The sequence below is a fragment of the Gopherus flavomarginatus genome, chromosome 10 (assembly GCF_025201925.1).
Source record: "Gopherus flavomarginatus isolate rGopFla2 chromosome 10, rGopFla2.mat.asm, whole genome shotgun sequence".
Lineage (NCBI taxonomy): Eukaryota > Metazoa > Chordata > Testudines > Testudinidae > Gopherus > Gopherus flavomarginatus.
Window position 1 is genome coordinate 40,163,142 of NC_066626.1, and position 23,372 is coordinate 40,186,513.

General features: G+C 39.6%; 1 protein-coding gene across 1 annotated transcript in view; it reads left to right on the forward strand.

Annotated features, from left to right (window-relative positions):
* Positions 1-6,017, forward strand: part of ATF2 (activating transcription factor 2) — a 93,488-nt gene extending 87,471 nt beyond the window's left edge. The window contains exon 14 of the mRNA XM_050969028.1: positions 4,247-6,017. Within this exon, the coding sequence (XP_050824985.1) occupies positions 4,247-4,473 (227 nt within the window). The 3' untranslated portion in view covers positions 4,474-6,017. The remainder of the gene's footprint in view (positions 1-4,246) is intronic.
* Positions 6,018-23,372: the final 17,355 nt, after the last annotated feature.

Consider the following 23,372-nt stretch of genomic DNA (forward strand, 5'->3'; position numbering starts at 1 on the left):
GAAAACAGCCACCAATCAGTGAGCTTCCCCTCCTATCTTGATATAATTTGACTCCTTCGATGTTCGAAGCATCCATTTAAAAAAAGGAACAAAGTCCACAAAAACGTACTATCTAGATTAATAGGAATTTTGTAGCAGTCTGTTCCAAAGGGGTCAGCATTGCACTCTTGAAATAGGACTCATTCCATAAACACCGTAAAAAACTCCGTAATAGAGATTCAACCTAAATGTCTATCCCAAACTTTAAAAAAAAAAAACAAAAAAACCCAGAAAATGCCACCATGGATAAAGAGTGGAGAGTAAAAGTGGTGAAAAGCAAAAAGGCATCATTTGAAAACTGGAAGTCAAATCCTACTGAGGAAAATAGGAAGACGCATAAACATTGGCAAATCAAATGTAAAAGTAGAATACGTCAGGCCAAGAAAGAATTTGAAGAGAAACTAGCTAAGGAGACTCAAACTAAAATTAACTTTTTTTAAATACATCAGAAGCAGGAAGCCTGCCAGAGTCAATGGGGCTACTGGATGATTGAGGTGTTAAAGGAGCACTCAACAAAGACTTGGCTATTGTGGAGAAGCTAAATGAATTCTTTGCATTGGTCTTCACTGCAGAGGATGTGAGGGAGATCCCCACACTCAAGCCATTCTTTTTAGGTGACAAGTAAGAGGAACTTTGCTTGATTGAGGTGTCAGTAGAGGAGGTTTTAGAACACCTTGATAAATTAAACAGTATTAAGTCACCAGGACCAAAATGATATTCACCCAAGAGTTCTGAAAGAACTCAGATATGAAATTACACAACTTCTAGCTCTGGTGTGTAACCTATCTCTTAAGTGAGCCTCTGTACCAGATGACTGCAAGGTAGCTAACGTAACTCATATTTTTAGAAAAGGCTCCAGAGGCGATCCTGGCCATTACAGGCTGGTAAGCTGAACTTCAGTGCAGGTAATTGGTTAAAACTATAGAAGGGAAGAGAATGATCAGACATATAGATGAATATGATGTGTTTGTGGGAGGGGGGAGATGAGGGAAGAGTCAACACGGCTTCTGTAAAGGGAAATCCTGGCTCACCAATCTCTTTGACAAGGGTAATCCGGTTGACAGAGTACTTTGACTTTCAGAAAGCCTTGGACAAGTTCCCTCTCCAAACACTGTTAAGCAAACAAAATAGTCATGGGATAAGAGGGTAGGCCCTATCATGGGTCAGTAACTGGTTAAAAGATAGGGGGAAGGGGTTAGAAATGAACAGTCAGCTTTCTTAATTGAGAAAGGTTAATAGTGGTGTCCCCCATGGATCTGTACTGGGACCTGTGCTGTTCAACATTTTCATAAATGATCTAGAAAAAGCCGTGAACAGGAGGTGGCGAAATTTGCAAATAATACAAATAATAATACAACTCCAAAGCTGACTCTAAAGAGTTAGAAGGATCTCACTAAACTGGGTGACTGGGCAAGAAAATGGCAGATGAAATTCAACGTTAAATTCAAAGTAATGCACTTTGGAAAAAATAGTCCCAACTGTACATTCAAATTGATGGGGTCTACGCAAGCTTTAATTACTCAAGAAAGTGATCTAGGAGTCATCATGGATAGTTTCCTGAAAACATCTGTACAGTGGCAGTAAAAACAAACAGAAAAACCCCCAAAACTAACAATGTTAGGAAGTATTAGGAAAGTGATGATAAAACATAAAAAATATTATAATGCCACTTTAAAAATCCATAGTATGCCCACACCTTGAATTACTGCATGCAGTTCCATTCGTCCCATCTCAAAAAAGATGTATTAGAATTGGAAAAGATGCAGAGAAGGACAACAAAAATTATTAGGGGTATGGTACAGCTTCCATGCAAGAAAAAATTAAGACGACTAGGGCTGTTCATCCTAGAAAAGAGAAAACTACCGGGGGATATGACAGAGGTCTAAAAAATCATGAGTGATATAGAGAAAGTGAATAGGGAAGTATTATTTAGCTGTGCACATACCACAAGAACTATGGGTCATATAGGCAACAGGTTTAAAACAAACAAAAGGAAGTACTTCTGCATACAATGTACAGTCAATCTCTGAAACTCTTTGCCAGGGGATGTTGTAAAGGCCAAAAGTATAACAAGGTTCAAAAAATTAGCTAAATTCATTGAGGATTAGTCCATCAATGGCTATAAGACAGGCCCATTATCAGAGTGTCCCTACACCTCCACCTCCCAGAAGCTGGGACTGGATGACAGAGATGGGTCACTCAAAATTGCCCTGTTCTGTTCATTACCTCTGAAGCATTGAGCACTGACTGATGTCAGAGACAAGATACTGGGCTAGCTGGACCATTGGTGAGCCCCAGTATGGCCATTCTTATGCTGTTATACTAATTAACATTTCTTTGGAATACATTTGCAAGGCTGCTTACTTGCATGTTTGTCTGACTTTGCTTCTATTGAAGCAATACTGTGTAAACAGTTACTTTCTGTTTCTGAAACTAATCCCTTCTTAGTATGGATAAAGGACTGCAATAGAGATCTTATTATGTTGTGGAATTGACTTGCTCATCAGTGAATTTTCATTCTTGCAACTGGTATTCCTGCACTGAAAAAACCTCAGCCCACAATCTACCTTCAAGGTATTTTTGTTGTCCGTGCTCAGTGTTTGTTCTTCGTTATTATCATAAACTTTGGTGTATCCTTCCTTGGACACTTTGTTTGTGTCTTTGTCATCCTTTTTAGTTTTGGATTCAGTTTTTCTATGCATACCCTATTCAGTAAAAATCTTTATTTTGATTGCACCACTGTAGAACGGAGCTCTGTTCCTCCTTAAATTCTAGCCAGGTATCTGTCTCCATTTCAGTTATTAAGTGTAAAAAGTAAATGCTTTGGGAATTGTCACAGGAGACTCAAGCAACATTCTAGGAAGCTTGGGATGGTACCAAAAAATCTTGCAGTTAAATTTATCATTCACGCCTTCCATTTTTATATGAGCAAAAACCTGTTGTGAACTGAGATTATTTTATCTGAACGATACCACTTACAGGTAAAAATTTGACTGCCACAATTTATCATCACTTGATAATGTCTGTTCAACAATCTGACTAATCAAAAATAGAGACGAGATTTAATTAAAACACTAATTAATTTACCAGTTATCACCTGTAAAAATAAAATAAAAGTTTAATGTCTAAACGATTTTCTCATCTGAATATATATGTTTATCAGATAATCTATTAAGTGGATTTCACTTCTCATATTGGCTTTGTTATCTCCTAAAATGCCTATATATATATATATACACGTGTGTGTGTGTGTGTGTGTGTGTGTGTGTGTGTGTGTTTGTATGAACTTTGCTTTAAATGAAAAGTCTGTGTTGTAAAATATAACTGATGCATTTATTGAAAGAATAATTCCTGTTAAATTGTGCCTCTGTATTTAAAAAAAAAAAAAAAAAAACTAAATGTGCACAGCAAGAAAAGTTTTGTTTTTTAAATACTTGGGTTTTGTGATCATAAAAAATTATGGGTAATTCATTTGAGTACTTCATTGATTGAGAGCAAGTCAAACAGAAGTAGTTTTTAGATGTCTTCTGATTTTTAAAGACTTTTATGTCATGCATTAATTAACTCTTATTGGCAGATATTTAAGTGCTAAGCAAAACTAATTGAATTTCACCCTGTTGAAAGAATGAAGATTTTGCATATTGAAAACTTTATTGTCCAACTGAGCAGTAATAATTTACTGTATTACAGAGTGATTTTCATAAATATTATTAATTATCAAACTGAGAGTGATTCTCTTGCTGAATTACTAGTCAAATGCAGTATCTTGTGGTTTTTTAAAAATCTGAATCTAATTAATTCACATAACTATAGAACAGCTGGTGGCATTTAGACTATAAACTATGGACTATTGTTGTTCTCATGTGAGTGCATCTTTAGACTCAGGTGTTATAGTCATCAGTCGCTGCATTAGTTGGAAAATCAACCAAAATTAACTGTGGTTTTAAATAGATGGGAATAATAATTTGAAAATGTACCTATGTTCATAAATATTCTAACATTTTATCCTGTTTTTTGTTTATAGAAAAATACAAACAAGTTACCTGTTCATCTTTATAATAAAGCAATTATACTAAAAATAAATGTTTGACAAATGTATTTTTATGTGCTATTAATTGTGATTATTTACAGGACTCTTATTGTTATCTGAAAAAATGTTATGCGTATTTTAAAAAAAAAACAGCAAGTGATTTTTTTTTTCCTTCAGCTGCAGATAAAGATGACAGTTCTGAAGACATTTCTGTGCCAAATAGTCCACATACAGAAGCTATTCAGCATAGTTCTGTCAGCACTTCCAATGGAGTAAGTTCAACCTCTAAGGCAGAAGCCGTAGCCACGTCAGTTCTCACCCAGATGGCGGACCAGAGTACAGAGCCAGTGCTTTCACAGATTGTTATGGCTCCACCTTCCCAGTCACAGCCTTCAGGAAGTTGATTAAAAACTTGCATTGCAACAGTTTCTTAGATATACATTTGTGACTTTAAAGGGAAATCAAGACCAGTCTCCATCTAAAAAGATATGTAGCTTAAGATTATTCATTTTTAAAATTCATATTTAAATTTGGCTTTAAAGATTGGCAGATGGGCAGATGAAGAGGAGACTGAAAAGCAGTTTCTAGTCTCCTTGCAGAATATGGATTTTTTTTTTAAAAAGTTGATTTACTAGTTATTTTCTGTGCTCAATGTGTAAAGTGTGTGTAAAGTACAATGTGGTTTATTTCACTTTTAATCTGGTATTATTTCAACCAACATTGGGGTGAATTATTAAAGTGCATCTCCAAGACTGTGATAGTAGTAATATGTGACATTTTATACCAAAGTTCTGCATAGTCCCTATTGACTTTGAAATGTTGGCAAGGTCATAAAGCACTAGGCAAGAGAAAAAGACAGTAAAGTACATTTGCTTTTAGTCTTTTTTTCCTTTTTATTGTTTTGCACATTATGAGAGAAAGAACATTGGGAGAAAATGTTTGCTTTATATCATGTGTAGCATTTTGTTTGGCTTATTAACTGTTTTGTTTGGTTGGTTGTTTTTTTTAAATTGTTTAACAGGGCCAGTATGGTATAGGGAAATACAATACTTTTATGCACATACCTAACTAGATGAGGGTCATTACTAACTAGATTTTCTTTAAAAGCTGATGCCAATTTTTTCAACACTTTAATTTTAAAAGAGGAGCTTTATTTCTGCTGTCAAAACAATGGTCTGCAAATACCCTTTGTGGCTAGGCTAGTAGAAAACAGTAAAAAGATATTGTACAATACAGGGTTATCAAATATGGAATAATTTTCATAGCTAGCTTGATACTTTGTGGATTTTTGAATCACAGACTAAGGAGTTTACTCATTCACAAGTATGGATGCGAGAAAAGCCTAAAAAACCTTTGTTAAACAACACTTTTTTCCTTCTTCTTTGTCATTGTCTTGTATTTGCAAGCTAACTTGTACTTAATTCTTGTGTAAGCACTGTCATCTTTTAGTAGCAAAATTTTGATACCTTTCTCGTGGAAAAATCAGTATCTACCATATCTTGGAAACAATGTAATTATAATGTGGTGTGTATGTGTGTGAGAATGGTTCAGTAGTTTATGCCAGAAATCTTTGCTTGAATGTTTAAAGATGCCTTCAATGTGATACTGGCTGATAGATTGCAGTTTAAAAATGTTATTTACTGTGTGAACTTGGCTAACTAACATTCCATGATGTATGTTTGTTTCTGATGAGATGATTGTAGGTTCACTTTTTCTCATTATCCAATCATCTGCAGGATATTGAGTTTTTTAAATGTGCCATTAGCTATTTGGATTCTGTACTCATGTTCAAAATACAGTACAATATTTTACAGTAGATTACGTTGGGGAAAAAAGTAGATGTGTGCTTTCAGGTCAGAAAACTTTGTACAATAGCTAAAGAGTAGCAAATTTTGGCAGTCAGACAGGATTCCATTATGTATATAACAAAGATTTAATGCATTTATAATGGGTTGTGTAGTTCATTTTCTCTTCCTTCTCCATGCTACACTTTTTAATCTGTGCTATCAAATTCCTTATGAGATACTTTTCATAGATTTAAAAATGAAATTGGTAATACAGAGGAAGAACATACTTTGTATAATATACAACCACACTGTAATCAAAACTGGACAAAGACATATCTGAATTGTGTGTATGTCATTTCAGTGCTGTAAGTGTGAAAATAATAGGAATTCTAAATATTTTGTATTTTAAAAACAAGGAAGTAATTTTTGAGTTGATAAACCCATATGTTTAAATACTTTTACCAGTTTCATGGGGGAAAAAGTTAGTTACTGAAAAATTCCACAATGGTAAAATATGCCATAAGTCTTGTGAGAAAGGAATTTATCTCAAAGGCACAAAATGTGAATTATGCAGGAAAGCTATACAGTTATTACTTTCATTGTAATTTTGGTGAATAGGTAAAACCTCATTGGTTACATTTTCATTCTCTCTCCTAAACACTAGGCATTTTTTATCTTATTTATGCAAGTGAATTTTTTTAATAAAACTGTTGTGCCTGTAAAATAAGTCTACATAAGTGTGAGGAGACATGTAAGCATTTAACAAATGGGGTTGGGAAAAGAACCATAATAAACATGTCTGTGTTCATCAAATAGAGAAAACAGTTATTAGTTGTACAACAATGAATTCTGTTTTGAGACATATGTCACACTACTTCTGTACTTATCATTTCGAGTCTTTACATTTGACCATGTTTCACAAACTGTACTGTTTTCTTTTATGTGCAGTTTGCATGAGTAAATCATCAGAGAATAATCTTTAAATTATGTTCCTATTTTAGTGAAATTACAACTGTTCTAAAAAGGTAGTGGTGTACTCAGACTTCTTTCTCTATGGGTTTTTTCTACAGTGGTTGTTAGCATTTATGTGGAACTCATCACCAGAATGTCAGTGTAACATTAGATAAATGTAGAAGAATATCCCTGTCTTCTAGAGGAGGAGTCAAATTCCATTCCTTTACCCTTGGATTTAAACCACTTTGTTTAGAAGAATTATTCTTACATCATTAGTTCCAGGAGCAGAAGATGGGCATCGGAAAGGAGTCCAAGATGGCCCGTAGGTCACTGATGTGATTCAACCTGATTTCTGTTGGCAGTGAGTTCCATAGCAGAGTTTAATGGGGTTAGTGTGTGTGTGTGTGTGTGTGTGTGTGTGTGTTTCAGCTAATAATCTGTAAAGTTACAAAAGTAAAGTAAATCTACAGTTAACTCTTATAATCCCTTATTAAACACAGTAGCTATGTAGAAAATAGAGGTGGGCAAATACTACAAAAATTATGAGCATTCAATCAAATTTAAAAATAAAATGTTCCCCTTTTGTTTGCTTTTTCAGAACATTTGGGTTGGTTAACTTTTAATTCTCATAAATGTTTGTGGAAACATATTACAAGTTTATAGGGTCACACTGAAAGTGGTGCATTCTGTATGGGTCACCCCTTAAAGTATAGAGAGATGATTCCCAAAATCTCTCCACAGAGCTCTGATACAGAGGCAGTAAAACAAGACAGACAGGAACCTGACTGCATGCATCCTTTGCAGCTAGATTTGTACACACAATTATTTTATTTAAATGTGATGAGAAAATTCAATTTAAATTCGTCATGTAGTCAATCATTCTTACAGAAGTTTAATATAGGAGAATTGCTTCAAACGAGGCCTACACGATAAAGAAAGAGAAATGTAACATTTTTCTATTCTTTTCTCCTGGAGACGTTCAGATACCCTTTTGCTTCATCAAACTCCTTTCCTGATTATAGGAATTAAGTTCACCACTTCAGGAAAAAGAAACAATACCATCACTTTTATGTGACAAATCACTAGTCACCACCATTGTTCAGATATTGAGTGTAGGGTCAGACCTAAGTAAATAATTGGGGGTTTTTTTTGGTTCTGGGGAGAGGGGAAAAAACCAGTTTGGTTTGAACTGAAAATGGGTTTGTTTTTTTCTTGCAGGAACAAAAAACTTGAAAACATTACATTCAACCCAAAATTGTTTCATAATTAGCTAAATTTCTTCACAAAATGGATTTTAAAATGTTTCATTTCAAAATGGTTCAAACACAGTTCTTTAACATTGTGTCAAAATGTCTGAAAGAGTTTAGACATTTTGAAAATTATTTTCCATTTCTTTTTCAGCTGTTGATTTTCAGTAAGTCTTGGTACCCCAAGGAAGCTCTAGAAGACAGGAAGAAAGTTAATGTGCCAATATTTAAAAAGGGTGAACAGAATGAACCCAGGGAATTATAGGCCTGTCAGCCTGACATCAATCCCATGCAAGATGATGGAGCGGCTGATACAAGACTTGATTGATAAAGAATGGTAATATAATTAATGCCAATAAGCATAGGTTTAATGTCAAACTAACTTGATATCTTTTTTTTAATGAGATTACAAGTTTGGCTGATAAGGGAATAGTGTTGATGTAATATACTTAGACTTCTGTAAGGCATTGATGAGAACAATATAAAATTAACATGGCACACATTAAATAGATTAGAAGTTGGCTAACTGATAGGTTTTGAAATGCAGTTGTAAATGGAGAATCGTCAAATGGTTGTTTCCAGTGAGGTCTCACAGGGATCAGGTTGTGGTTCTATGCTATTTAACATTATCAATGGTCTGGAAGAAAACAAAGTAAAGTTTGCATTTAGAAGTGGTAAATAATGAAGAGGACAGGTCACTGATACACAGAGAGATCTGGATCGCTGGATATATGGCTAACTATAAATTATACTTCTAGGAACAAAAAACATAGGCCATACTTACAGGACAGGAGACTATCCTGAGAAGCAGTGATTCTGAAAAAGATTTGGGGGGGTCATAATCAATAATGAGCTGAACATTCCCTTCCAGTGCAATGCTGTGGCCCAAAGGGCTAATGCGGTCGCTGGATGCATAAATGTTAATCTCAAGGAGTGGAGAGGTAATTTTATCTCTATTTTGCACTGGTGCAACTGCTGCTGAAATACTGTGTCCAGTTTTGTGTCCACAATTCAAGAAGGGTGTTAATCAATTAGAGAGAGTTCAGAGAAGAGCCACAAGAATGATTAAAGGATTAGAAAACCTGCCTTACAGTGATTGAATAGATTGAACTCTCTGATTCTGTTTGACAGGGAGAAGATGAAGTATTTGAGTACAGTCTGTAAGTACTTACATGGGGAATCAATATTTAATAATGGTCTCTGAAATCTAGCAGAGAAAGGTGTAACACAATCCAGTGGCTGGAAGTTAAAGCTAGAAAAATTCAGACTGGAAATAAGGTGTAAATTTTTAACCGAGAATAATTAACCATTGGAACAGTTTACCAAGGTTCATGGTGAATTCACTATCACTAGCATTTTTTAATCAAGATGGGATATTTTCTAAAAAAGATACTTTCGGAATTACATGGGGGAAATTCTTTGGGCTGTGTTGCATAAGAGACTAGATGATCACAATGGTCCCTTCTAGCCTTGGAATCTATAAACCTGTTAAGCTATTCGCTGAATTTGATCTGAGTCTGTGAATAGTTCCCCCCAATTTATTGGCAAATTTACTATTTGCCCCCCAAAAATTGCCAGTCAGAATCTATAACTGTCTCTGGTTAGTTGTTGCAATGTAGAATCCAAATGGACGTGAGAGACGGATAGCTTTTACCTTGATGTAGTGAGTTGTTGTAAACAAGTGAGAGGTATAGGGTTGATTTCAACTGCCTGTATCTTGTGTCCACTATGATTTTACATCTCTGTGTAAAAAAAACAAACCTCTTTTGCAGTGAAGACATGGCCTACTGTTCACAGCAAAACTGTTTCTAGTCAATCTGTAGGGTAATAAAAGAAAGCGTCAAAAAAAGTGTCAATTTTTTTTAACAAAATGATCTGGCTACAAACTTGTCATAACCATATGTGGAGTAAATGATTAGTTCAGATCTAGTGAATACTTGTTGGCCCATTGCAGAATATCTCAGACAAATTGTACTCTGATTTCTAATCTTTTTGTCATCTTGCCTCTTAATGCCCCTTGCCGTTTTCTCTCTTGTTGCTGCCCTTTGAAGCTAATAGCTTGGTAATAGGACTGTCACATCAGAGGTAAATAGATTTTGGCTCCTTTCCTGATCCCACTTCTCGGTTCATTTGCACATAGCAGTCACTTTTAAACTAAAACCAAACTTTTCTACTGAGCTCTTTTCATGGTATCACACATTTACTGCCTACAGAAAAATGATGAAAATGGCATTTTACATATCCAGGTTAGATCCAAACTCTAGAATTGATTTGCTATAGACAGACAAAAGTACGCTGGCAACAGAACTTGCTGCAGCAGGAGTTGGCAACCTTTCAGAAGTGGTGTGCCAAATCTTCATTTATTTACTCTAATTTAAGGCTTCAAGTGACAGTAATACATTTCAATGTTTTTAGAAGATCTCTTTCTATAAGTCTATAATATATAACTAAACTATTGTTGTATGTAAGTAAATAAGGTTTTTAAAATGTTTAAGAAGCTTCATTTAAAACTTTAAATTAAAAAGCAGAGCTCCCCGGGCTGGTGGCCAGGACCCAGGCAGTGTGAATACCACTGAAAATCAGCTTGTGTGCCACGTTCAGCACGCGTGCCATAGGTTGCCTACCCCGGTGCTATAGTGTGACAAGGAGAAAATATGCTTTGTTTATTTAATTGGTTCATATAGATAACATTACATTTAAATACAGTGAGTCCTCCATATATAAACACACCAATAAAATGTGATGTTAAATTAGGCTGAACAAGATCTTAGATGAGATAACTCTGATATTTTACATACACTAGAGGAAATAGACCTATTTTGGGAAACTAGAGTTTGTCAGTAAATAGCTATATCTGTTGTAATATGCTATCTGCCTGTCTCTCTCACTAGTAAAATGATTAGCAGTAAAGAGATTTGTTTTGTAGTATTGTGTTACTTGTCTATATCTGTAAAAATTCTTACTGTGTTGTATTAACAATTGCTGACACAGGCAATAATGCACTAGTATATACTGGGCAGTTAGTATTGTAACCGCACAGAACAGACCTAGATAGCACTGCTGATGGTCACAGGAATCTTATCTTCACTAGTATGATGGGAAATGTTTAAGAAAAATGCAACATAAAACAAAAGGATTCAGTTGTCTTCCTTGACTTTTTGGGTCCTGGCAACTGCTGCACTTGAGGGCAGGAATGCAGGAAGCATCTCACTTCAGAGGCATTGTCCCATTTGTTGATTTTTTTTTAAATTAAAATGGTGACTCTGCTCTTAGATCTGTACAAGACGACAAAGAAAAAAACAGTCCATCAGGAAGAGTTTAGACACCATAGATAACAGCCATGCAGAAACAATATGTTGGCCTTGCTTCCCCCCATCTCTCCCAAACTGATTTTTTTCCTTTAAGTTCCTCCTGTAGATGTATTTCTTTTATGTACACCTCTACTCCGATATAAATCTTACTGCGTGTAGATGTGCAGACTCACTGCCGCAGTGCTTCCTGCTGGTGGCTTCTGGGAATTAGCTCATTCCAGCACCAGAGCGCCCTCTGCAGGGTGGTGATCTGCCTGTCCTCTGACCCCTGTGTCCCTCCCAGACCCGATGCCCTTGTACCTGGGGTGCTGCTCCCTAGCAGTAATCCCTTTAGTCTTAGGGTCTCTCCTCCTTGGGGAACCCCCACCTCACTTCAGTACAAGGCTACTGCCAGTCATCAGTATCAGCCTACTGATCACTGGCAAGGTTGGGACTGGACCTGCTGCCTTAGCCTACCCCTGGGCTGCCCTCTGCAACCCCTAGTATCCGTTGGCCTTATGCTAGGCCACAGCCTGACACTTTCCAGGCTGGAGCTCCCCAGCCTTTCCCCAGCCCTGCTCCACTCAGGTACCCTGTCTCTAGCTCCCTGCAGCCAGGCCCTTCTCCCTCTACAGGCAGAGAGAAACTGCCTGTCTGCCCTGGCTTCTCTGCCTTTATAGGGCCAGTTGAGTCTGTTTGGGGTGTGGCCCCAGCTGCAGCTACTTCCCCCAATCAGCCCAGTCTAAAAGCTGCTTTCTCCAGCTACAGCTCCCTCCCAGGGCTGTTTTTAATCCCTCTGGACCTGAGTGGGGTGACCACCCTGCTACACGGTGTTATAGGTGAAACGGCGTTATATCAAACTTGCTTTGATCCTCCAGAGTGTGCAGCCCTGCCCCCCCCAGAGCGCTGCTTTACCGCGTTATATCCAAATTCATGTTATATCGGGTTGCGTTGTATCAGGGTAGAGGTGTATCTGGATTTTTTACTTTGACTTTGCTTTATATTTTCCTGAAGTGTCTCCTTTTCTCTCTCTCTGCCCCCCCACCTCCCCTCTACACACACACATATTTCTGTGCAAGATGGTCCTTTTAGCTGTACAGTTCCTTGCCCACTAGCTTTTCTTGTTTTGTATTTTGCTATGGGTTCTTTTCTGTATTTTTTTTCCTAAATGCTTTTCCTGGGTTTTAAAATATTACCTTTTCCTTGTTTTCCCCCAGTTTCTTTCTCCATGTGGGTTACCTCTGTAATTTGTTTATTTTCAGTGGGATACACTGGATTTTTTCATGCTTTTTCCTCATCTTTGCTTGCCCCTAGCATACAGGCTGTAATAACCTGCCATCACTCCCCATATTACAGCAATGAATAGTCAAAGGGAGCTTTTTCTGCAGCCTGTATACCTGGAGTCTGATTTGACATGTCAGCTTTTTGAAGCCTATATACACTGCAAGATACTCCACATCACAGTGCAAACCAAAAAGTTTATGAAAGTATCAGTTTTATATCTCCCTAGAATAAACTTGTCATGTATGGATTACATACTGCATTTTTAGATTTAATTAAAATATGGTCTGGAATGACTTTGCACATACATCACACTATTACAGAATTTTCAGCGTGGCATAAAATTTAGCAGTGATGCAGAAATCAGGAGCCTTTGCAACTGAATTTAGCTTCTGTACACCACACAGGGCCTTGCCTCCAAGTTATAAAAAAAATAAAGCATGACTGTGCCTTTAAGAGAGGCTTTTTAATCTCCCAAGTGTATGGCTGGTATAAGTCGATCACTTAATAGAATTACAGTTTAGATATTAACAACTTGATAGTTTTTAATTTCATTTGCTGTAAAACATCTCCCCATCATCTTTTGCCATTTTTTGTAATGGTATTCCATATTTTATTTGCTGTACCTGCACATAATTCTTTTCTGTTAACTTTTTTTTGGGAGCGGGTGGGGTAGGGGAAGGAGAGGTCTATACATTCTTCAGTTAATAAAGCTACATAGTTAATTTTTATCTCAGAATGAAGATTTAATCGGAAAAATGCAGTGAAATGAGTATGCAAGAGCAAACAAAGTGCCAGTAATTTAGGAAACATACAGGCTGACTGAAAATGGGGTAATATATACAAAGGGCACAGAAAAGCATGACGCAATGAAAGAAAGTCATGATTTCGAGAATGCCTTCACCAGTTGTGAACAAGAGGAAAGTGGCTGCAGGGGGAGAGGTGCAATGGTATTTGTAATCTACAGGAGGTGGCAAATGGTAGCCTAAAAAATGTGGGTGACATTCAATCTGACCACTGTTGTCCTTTAGGGTCAGTGTTTTACAGCTTTGAGAGTTCTGTCAGTCTCACCCTGGAAGATGAGTTCCAAGAGGGAGAATCCTGTCAGAAAGAGATCTTCAGGAAAGCAGAATTGCAGGTAAATGTTCCCTTATATGCACATAAGTTGTCAGGAAATGGAGCCCTAAATCTTGTCTGGGGCCATCTTGATAAATCAAAGTACAACCAAAACTATTTTAGTTCTGCTTACAATAGCCTGCCCCCAAGCAGAGTGAACATAAGAGTGTGAGAATGTATGATAGGCTTGTTAAACAAATTTGAATGACAGAATTTAAATCTTAAATTTTACAGAATAAACTGGTCTCTCAATAGTCAGGAAGGAATTCTTCTACCTGTTTCCAGCAGCTATATTGGCTAGGAGCCTAATAGACATTTCTGTCTGACTCTTTCTGAATCACTAGTATTAGGTCATTACTGGAGACAAAATACTACCCTAGATAAACTGGTCTGAAAATTGAATTGTAACAAATTTAAATTTCTTCAGTGTATATAGTATTTATAATCAAAAGTTATAAAATGGTTTTGCTCACACTTCAGGTAAGTATTATAAAATAGCTCTGGAGACATATTTTGTATTGTGAAGGATTTGCTTAAAGAATTTTAAATACATGTTAGGGCAAGTCAGCACTACAAAATTAAGTCAACCTACTTTATGCAACATACTGCTCCCTCAGTAATTAAATCGCTTTTCTATGTCCACACTACACTCCTTGTATCTGCGCTGTGTGTCCTCACTACCAACACTTGCATTGATGGAGAGAGCAGTGCACCATGGATGGCTATCCCACAGTGCAACTCATCACCATGTAGTGCAGGGTGTTTTGGGAAGGGCTTGCAGTGACTGGAGGGGTGACTGGGAGCATGGTGTAAACATCCTATGACCCAGTTTTCTCCATCCCATAATTTTATCTGCATCCCATAATGTTTTGTGCCTCTTTTCAAAAGCCCTGCAAACCCATGCATCTGCCATCTCTGTGAGAAGCAGAGCTGTGCAGGATCCATGTACTTGCAGTGCTCATCACAATAGTGCAACACACCTGATCCTGCAGTATTTGCAGAACCACCAGAGGCGCCGTGGGGAACATGATGATTCCTTGGAGGCTAGCTTGCTGTTGGGCATAGAAAGAAACAATTCATGGTTGTTGGCTTTCACAGAGAAGCTGCAAATGGTGGAGCACTGGTTCTGGGCCAGAGAAACAAGCATTGACTGGTGGAATCACATTGTCATGCAGCCTTGGGATGGTGAGCAGAACTTTCAGATATGGAAGGCCACATTCCTGAAAGTGTGTGTGGAGCTCACCCTCGCCTCGTGGCGCAGCGACACCAACATGAGAGCTGCACTGCCAGTGGCAATCACTGTGTGGAAGCTTGCAATGCCAGATCGCTACCGTCGATTGGGAATCAATTTAGAGCTGGGAAATTCACTATGGAGGTTGCTGTGATGCAAGTGTGCAGGGCCATTAATCACGTTCTGCTACAAAAGACTGACTCTGGGCAATGTGTGGGACATAGCGGATGGTTTTGCAGCAATGAAGTTACTAAACTGCAAAGGGGCAATAGAGGGCATGCATATCCCCATTTTGGCACCAGTCCACCTTGCCACAGAGTACATCAAAAGAAAAGGGCTGCTTTTCTATGGTATTGCAAGTGCTGGTGGGTCACTGGGGACATTTTACCAACAAAAAGACGTACACATCAGGCATGTTTAAGAACACAGGCTTGCTCAGAAATCCGCAAGCAGGGACTTTCTTCTAGACCGGAGGATCATCATTGGGGATGTTAAAATGCCAGTAGTGATCCTGAGAGACCCAGCCTATCCCTATGGCTCATGAAGCCATACACCAGGCACCTCAACAGCAGCAAGGAGCATTTCAACTACAAGCTAAGCCGGTGCAGAATGACAGTTGAATGTGCCTTTGACCCTTTCAAAAGCCACTACTGCGGTCTACTCATGAGATTAGACTTCAGTGAAAAAAATATTCCAGTGGTTATAGCTGTCTGCTATGTGCTTCATAATATCCATGAAGCAGCTGGGAGAAAGTTTCTTCTGGCGTGGAGGGCAGAGTTGGAATAGCTGTCTGCTGATTTTGAGCAGATAGATACCAAGGCTATAAGAAGAGCTCAGTAGGGAGCTAAATGGCTCCGGGGGGGCTTTGAAAGACCATTTTAATAGCCACAGTAATGTGTATTGCCATCCTGTGCTCTGCCTGGCCTTTTTTTGGTTCAGTGTGGGTTTTTTTGAATGCTGTGTGTGTGTAGTAATATAAAATTGCACAGGCATCTATTGCTATTAAACCCATGCAAACACACACATTTATAACTGAATGAAATGTTACAAATACAAGGAAAATAACCTTGAAAGGGAAAGAACAGTCATTTCATTTCACCAACACATACACTGATCTGAGAGAGACATGGTTACTGTATGTGCAGAAGTGATTAACTGTACTGTTCTCCAGGGTAAAGTGGTAGGGGTAGTGCGGCAGTCCTGGACACCACGTGGAATGGGAGTGGGGAGCATAGAGAGGTACAGTTCTCTATGGGCCACAGTGGGAGTTGAGCATGGGTCTGTTGAACCTGAAGGTCAACAAGAGTCTCCAGCATTTGTTTGCCTCTTGAGAAGCACTAGCATGTCCTGCTGCCTGTTTCGCTCCTTGTCCTGGGCTTTTCTCCTCTCCGATCTGTCCGTTGCATCCAAGATGGTGATCCTCCAAGCCCTGTGTTTGGTATCTGAAGAGCCAGAGACTTGCAGGGTCTCTTCGAACATGTCATCTTCCATTTTCTTCCTTCTACTCATTTGGCCGAGCTGCTCTGCTGGTGTGGATGGAGACCCTCAAGGCCACATTTTCAGCTACAAAAGATACAATGAACAGAGGTAGTATTGTGAGTGTCTTCACAGGATAATTGGAAACTTGGTATACTGAACTCACTCTCCTTGATCCACACAAGTTGCAAGCACTACATTCTCACTTCTCCTTGAGATTCCTTGAGTGAGCACAGCAGGAGTATGACCAGGGGGAAGTGGCGAGTTGGGACAATAACGGGGAGGGATAGCTCGTGGGCATAAGTACATGTGGATAGAGCCATTGAACTGAATACTGGTACCATTCTCCACAGGCAGTGGTGATTTTAGGTGATATCTCACTTCTGAGGATAACAGGCTGAAAGGGAACAGCTCCTACATTCGTACAGCTGCAGACCAAGTCCATATCCTGCTAGCTTGTGTGCTGCAATAGTGCTTGCTGAAGTAATTGCTCAGTGGTGTGGGAAAGTGTCTTAAGGCAGTCTTCCCCAGAAACCTTCAGGAGAGGATTGCGGACTATCTTCATGAAACTTTCCTTGAGATCTCTATGGAGGATTCACAGGACGTACTGGTGCACATAAACAAACTCTCTTCCACACGGCCCCCTCCGCCTAACTGTACATGAGAATGAGAAACAGATAATGACTCTACCTCGCTTGGTTATTTTACTACCTCGTCACAATTAAAAAGACGAAATGATTAAAAACGAGTAAATGAACAAATGTGTCTCTGCAATATCAAAGTAACCTGCACACCTACCAGAGGTTCCTTCCCCTGCCTCAGGCTTGCCTGTGCTGGAGAGTAGGAACTGGTTCAACTACTCTGGAGTCAAGAACAGATCCTGGCTCTCTTTGCCACTGGATTCCGCAGTTGCCTGTCCCTCTTCCTCATTCAACAACATCTCCTCATTGTTCACTTTGGGGGCCTGTGACTCCAGTTCCCCCAAAGCATCCATGCGACTGTTGGCAGTGGTCATGGGGTCTCCGCCAAGGATAGCATGCAGCTCTTTATAAAAGCAACATGTCTGCGGCTCCGTACCAGAGTGACTGTTAGCTTCTGTTGCCTTCTGGTGTGCCTGCTGCAGCTCCTTAACTTTCAAATGGCACTGCTGTGTGTCCCTCTTGTAGCCCTTCTCTTCCATGCCACGAGCGGTCTGCTCATAGATGTCATTGTTTCTACAGCTGGATTGGAGTTATGCCTGCACAGCCTCATCTCCTCACAGACCCAGGAGATCCACCACCTTCTGTGTACTTCAGGTGGGAGCATGTCTGCATCGTGGAGCTAGCATTGTCAGCTGGGCAGTTGCTAGACATGCTCGAGAGTTGCTAGGTGAGCTCTCCACACTGAGCAAACAGGAAATGAAATTTCAAAAATTCAGAGAGCTTTAAAAGGGGAGGGGCATGTAGCTGTGTACCTAGCTGCTGGGCAGTGGCGTTCAAAACAGTGACCAGAGCAGTCATGATGGGGCATTGTGGGACACCTATTGGAGGCCACTAAAGTCGACGTATGTTGCCCTAACTACATTGACTAACACTACGCCTCTTGCAGAGGTAGAGTTAAGTCGGCGTAGCGAGCAAGTTACATTGGCGGGAACAACGTTTTAGTGTAGACACTTATGGAGTTAGGTGGACATAAACTGCCTTGCATTGACCTAACTGTAGTGTAAACCAGGCTTTGTAGTCCTTCTACATTTGTAGTCCTTCTACAAATGTAGTCCTTCTACATTTCCTACTCTGTAAAATACAAGTATAAAGCTTATATTTATGAAGTACAAACTTTATATTCTAAATGTTTATGATTTCAGAAGAAAAGGGACTAATATTTTGATTTTCTTGTACTAGCTTTTGTCTTCTGCATCCAGACAAATAATGCCTTTCAGCAGAATTGCATTAAAGGACTAATGATTTTTGCTGAAAAAATAGATAATCCGGATAAATTAAGAACAGATGCTGTATATCTGTCATGTGTGATAGAAACATTTGTTAATTCTGTTGATCATTTTGTTGCTTATGTCATGAATTTTTAAACTGGCTGATTTACAACTTCTACGTCACATATGTGTGAGTATATAAAATATTTCCTTATAATGTTGCTAACAATGAATCCAAACATTTCCAATCTCTGGCCATTAGACAGGAGTCAGGGACCTTGTTTTTTTATTTCTTCTTGGATACAGCATAAACAGTAAGCAAGACACATCCATGGGTCTGCAAAACTGTTACCATTCCCCAGGCCAGTCATCACAGTTGCTAGTTCTATTGCTGTGGTGTCCCCCTGGCTGCACCCATGTAGTTTTGTTCTATCCTGCATACTGCAGCATAGATTACAGTGCACTGAGAGGGAAACATGTTTTATGTAGTGGATGCTTCCCCCTTCTAGCTGACCGGTGTTACCAGATTTGCCCATTACTTTGGGGTATGCTCATTTATTCGGGTTACTCTTCTGGGGAAGGGGATTCTGTAATTCTATCAATGTACTGCTTGTGTCACTTGTGTTCTCATATGGAGCTCTACTTCTTCCTTCTGCAAGTCCCCTCCCAATGGAGCTATCCTGCAGGACCTAGGTTCCCCAGGGCTGGGTTTCTCCAGCCCCAAAACCGGATGACCACACAAACACCCACATACACATTAACAGAGCAAGTCTGAGCGGACCGGGTCAATCAGCACTGTCAAGCTGACCCCTTATGTCTCTGGACTCACTGGGCTGGAGGAAGAAGTACTTTCAAGCTGACTCTCCTTATAAGCCCCTGAGCTCCATGGACTGGGTCACGCAGCACTTTTAAGCTGTTACCCTTGTGCGTCCCAGATTTAGCACGTCCCTATCACCACTCTCACAATACAATTGTACTGGCAGTCACCTACTTGATGAGCAAACCCCACAGTATTTTGGATGCTGCAGGGATCTTTAGCTTAGGTAAAAGAAGCGTTGCTGCAGAGTAAATGGGGGAAACTAAAAACACAAAAGAGTAAAGTTCAGCAAGAGACAGAGAAGCAACCAGCTTAACCATAAAAGTAATTTATTGAATAATAGTGATAACTACACAAGGAGGGCTAACCCAACATAACATACATTATTAAAGGTTAATACCTAAGATAGAAAGGAAAACAGAGAGAGAGAGAAAGAGGTGGGGGATCTCACCCCATCATTTTATATGTATAGTTGGGATTATGTTTTCCAATTTGCATTTATCAACATTGAATTTCAACTGCCATTTTGTTGCCCAGTCACCCAGTTTTGAGAGATCCTTTTGTAGCTCTTCGCAGTCTGCCTGGGACTTATGGTTGTACCTGTATAATTATAGAAGAAAAACTTGTATTAGCAAAGCTTTCCAATGTAGACAAGCCCATAGTTTGTAGTGTTTTGGGGAACAAGTAGCATAGGCCCTGATCCTCCTTGCAAACATGCTTGTGCACATCTCAGCAATAGCATGGAAGTCCTGTCTCTGCTGCCATGCAATCCTATTTACAAAGGGCAGTGGTAGGAAATGTGTTAATGCACACTTGTTTGTAGTAAGTGATTGCTTATTACACACTTTCTTGTTACTGTTTCCTTGGATGGTGTATTGATGCTCTAATTACTTGGTGAATTTTGCTGTGGCTGGTTCTTATTTAACAATTTAATTTATCCACATTGCTATAAAATTGTGTGCAGACGCATCCCTGGAGGCTTTTAGTGACTAAAACTACCTGCATGTAATTCTCCTTCTCCTTATAGTTCACTCCTCCTCCCAATTCCCCTCAGAGTTGGGGAAATTCTTGTTTTGATTAATATTTGATTATATCAAGAGGCACTGAAGCATTGGTTACTGGCCATTTGGGGTTTCCAGGCAAGGGCGAGCTTCCTGCTGGCCAGGTGGTTGAAATGCACATGATTTTGAGGTGTGCAAAGGAGACCTGTAATACTCCCTGCCCCCAACATGGGGCTCTGTTAGAACTTACAGCACCATATAAAGATTTGGGAGTTGCACGCAGTGGTGTGGAGCTAATGGGGCGGGGAGGGGAACTCATGGGAGGGACACAAAGGGCAGTGCGGCTGCACCGCTCCCAGCCCTTCCACACAGCTGTCTCTCCTGTCTGGGGTGGGGTCTGTACAGCCCCACTGGAGGAGGGCTGGGGGCAGTACCAGTACAGCTGCGCCAGAGAAGCTGCCGGCGTGGGGTGCTAACTCCTGGGAGCAGCAGCCCCACGTTCTGCTTCTTTCAGAGCTGCGGTTCCTAGGAGAGCCCTGAGAGCTCTGAACCTCAGGATTCTCCTGGGAACTGCAGTGGCGAAAGGAACAGAACATTGGGCTGCCGGGCGGCCCCACACTGGCAGCACGTCCAGTGTGGCTGTACTGTCCCCAGCCCCATCCTCCATCAGGGCTGTACAGACCCCAGAGACGCAGGTGCGTGGAAGGGCTGGAGGTGGTAGAGCCGTGCCAGAGGAGCTGCCAGTGTGGGCCCCACATTCTGCTCCTGTTGCCGCTGTGGTTCCCTGCTGAAAGTGCCCCCGCAGACGCATCTGGGGAGGGGCATGTGACCCTTCTTGCCCCTTTCAGGCATCACTTTAAGTATACGAGTGGGGCCTTTTCAAGCCAATAAGTGTAACTGAAGGTGCCACCACGAATGACTTATCACCAGGGGCACCCTCCAGCTCCACTTCTGTTCAGAATCTGGCTCCACATGTGAATAATTTTCATGTCACCATTTCACAAATCTGTGAGAGTTAAAATTTAAAATGTTCCAATAAAAGGTATAATAAATTACAAGCAGAACTTTTTAACTCCTTTTTTGCTGGATAGAAATGTCTCTTCTATGCAGCTCTTTGCACTGAATGTTTAACTGACATGAAGGTAACACCAGGAAATGCTGCATTTAACACAATCTCTGGAGCAGTGCATGTTTGCCAAATAGTCTGAGTATATTCAGTAGCCAGGAAAGGGCTTAGAATTGTCTTTCATTTAAAAATAAGGAGCTTCCCCCCTTAACAATGTGCTCAGCACTGTACGTGGCATAAAATGAAGATGGTCTTTCCCATGAGAGAGCTCACAATCCAAAGAGAAACAGAATGGAATGGAATGGAAGAGCTCATAAATTTGATCGTTCAATTGAGCTTTCATTAATGGCCTCTTACCTGCAAAAGAAAATCAAGACTAAATTACTAACTGAATCAGCTAAATATTTTCGTTTCCCATTATTTCCTGCTCCCTATTATTACATGTAAATCCAAACCAAGGATTTCTACCATTGATTTCCATGGAAAAAAATGCCATCTAGTGGTAAATGAAAAATATTTACAACATTTCTCTGTACTAAGTTTCATGAAGTTGTTATATATATTTCAGATATTCTACCACGTTTTACAGCAACTCATGTTTTCTTTTATTTTACTGAGAAACTTCCCTATCAAAGGCACTACTTAAAGACAAAGGAAACTTATTTAAATGGTTTGTTAATAATATAATTTACAGATGAGTTGCAACACAATTGGAAAAATGATACTTTCTAAAGTCTTGTCTAGACACTAAATCCAGCTTGCATCAACGTAATGACATCTGTTTTTAGACCCACTTAGGTCATGTCTACACTACAAGCATTGGTAGATGCAAGTTGTTGGCATATAACTGCCAGCGTCTGTATATTGCTCAGGCATGTGCACAGTTGACTACTTACAATGTATGTTCCACTGTGCCTGAGGAGCACAGCTGTCGACTACAGTCCTCATCCTGGAGTTTTAGATCTTTTTAGGTATATGGGGCCCAGGTCATGGAGTGCTTTGAAGATCAGGACATCCAGATCTTGAACTTGACTCCGTATTCTATGGGAAACCAGTTTAGTGAGCTGATGACAGGTCTGACATGCTCGTGGTAGTCCACCTTGTTAAGTGCACAGCCCAGTCACAAATAAAACCCCTGTTCTGCAGCTATTTTAATTTAGTAACATACTCCTTAATCATACTATATTGCATGTCCTCCTGTCATTTGCTGTGAAGAACCCGTTTGATGTCGCTTGCATTGGGTAAAGCCTGGAACCCGTTTCTCTGAGAAAGTAACACTAACAAAATGTTGCTGATTCAGGACTCAAACCAATGAAGAGCTGAGCACCCTCAACTCAGATGGATATCAGTGATTATTGAGGGTGATTATCACTTTGAAGGATCAAGCCCATAGTGCTCTGTAGGGCTGCCACCATGTAATGGTGGTGACTGCTTTCCATTTGATACCTTTCTCACTCGATTCTTTGGTCTCCTATGACTAGCTGCATGTTAATGATTATAATGAAAGTGAATGGCTTGAGAATTTTTAAGTCTAGCACCCAGTTTCATTCTGTCAGGTGATTATCCTTTTCCAGCTTCCATCCTTAAACAATAGGAGCAAGAGAATCGGGGAAAAGAACAATGCTTTTCTTTTGTACCTGGCGTGACTGAAGGGACTTTAGAACTTGTTTCAGTAAATTATAGGATTTCAGATTAAACCATGTGTGTCAAGTAACTAGGTCTAACATATTATTTCTGAAATCTTACGGGCCAATTTTATAAACTCTTAGGGTAATTGTCTTCGTTCTCATGAGCACTCCTATCGAATGGATGGGGCTTCCTATGTATAAGGATTAGAGTTGAGTAAAAACTAGAAAAAAAAATTGTGAAAATTTGTGAAGTTTCCATTTCCCAGGGTTCTAGATGAGCCCATTTTTCACATTTTCCCCCTAAAATTTTTATCAATAAGTTTTTGTGCACCAGAAAGCCCAGTTTCCAGTAAATGGAAAATTTCTGGTAACCATTTTGAGAATGTTTGCAATAAAAAATGTTGATTAAAAAGTCAAAAAATGTGAAACAATTCATTTTGTGGGGGAGGCCATTTTTCAAACATCCCCTTTCCACTGCTCTCCTTTGTGCACTGCGTTGA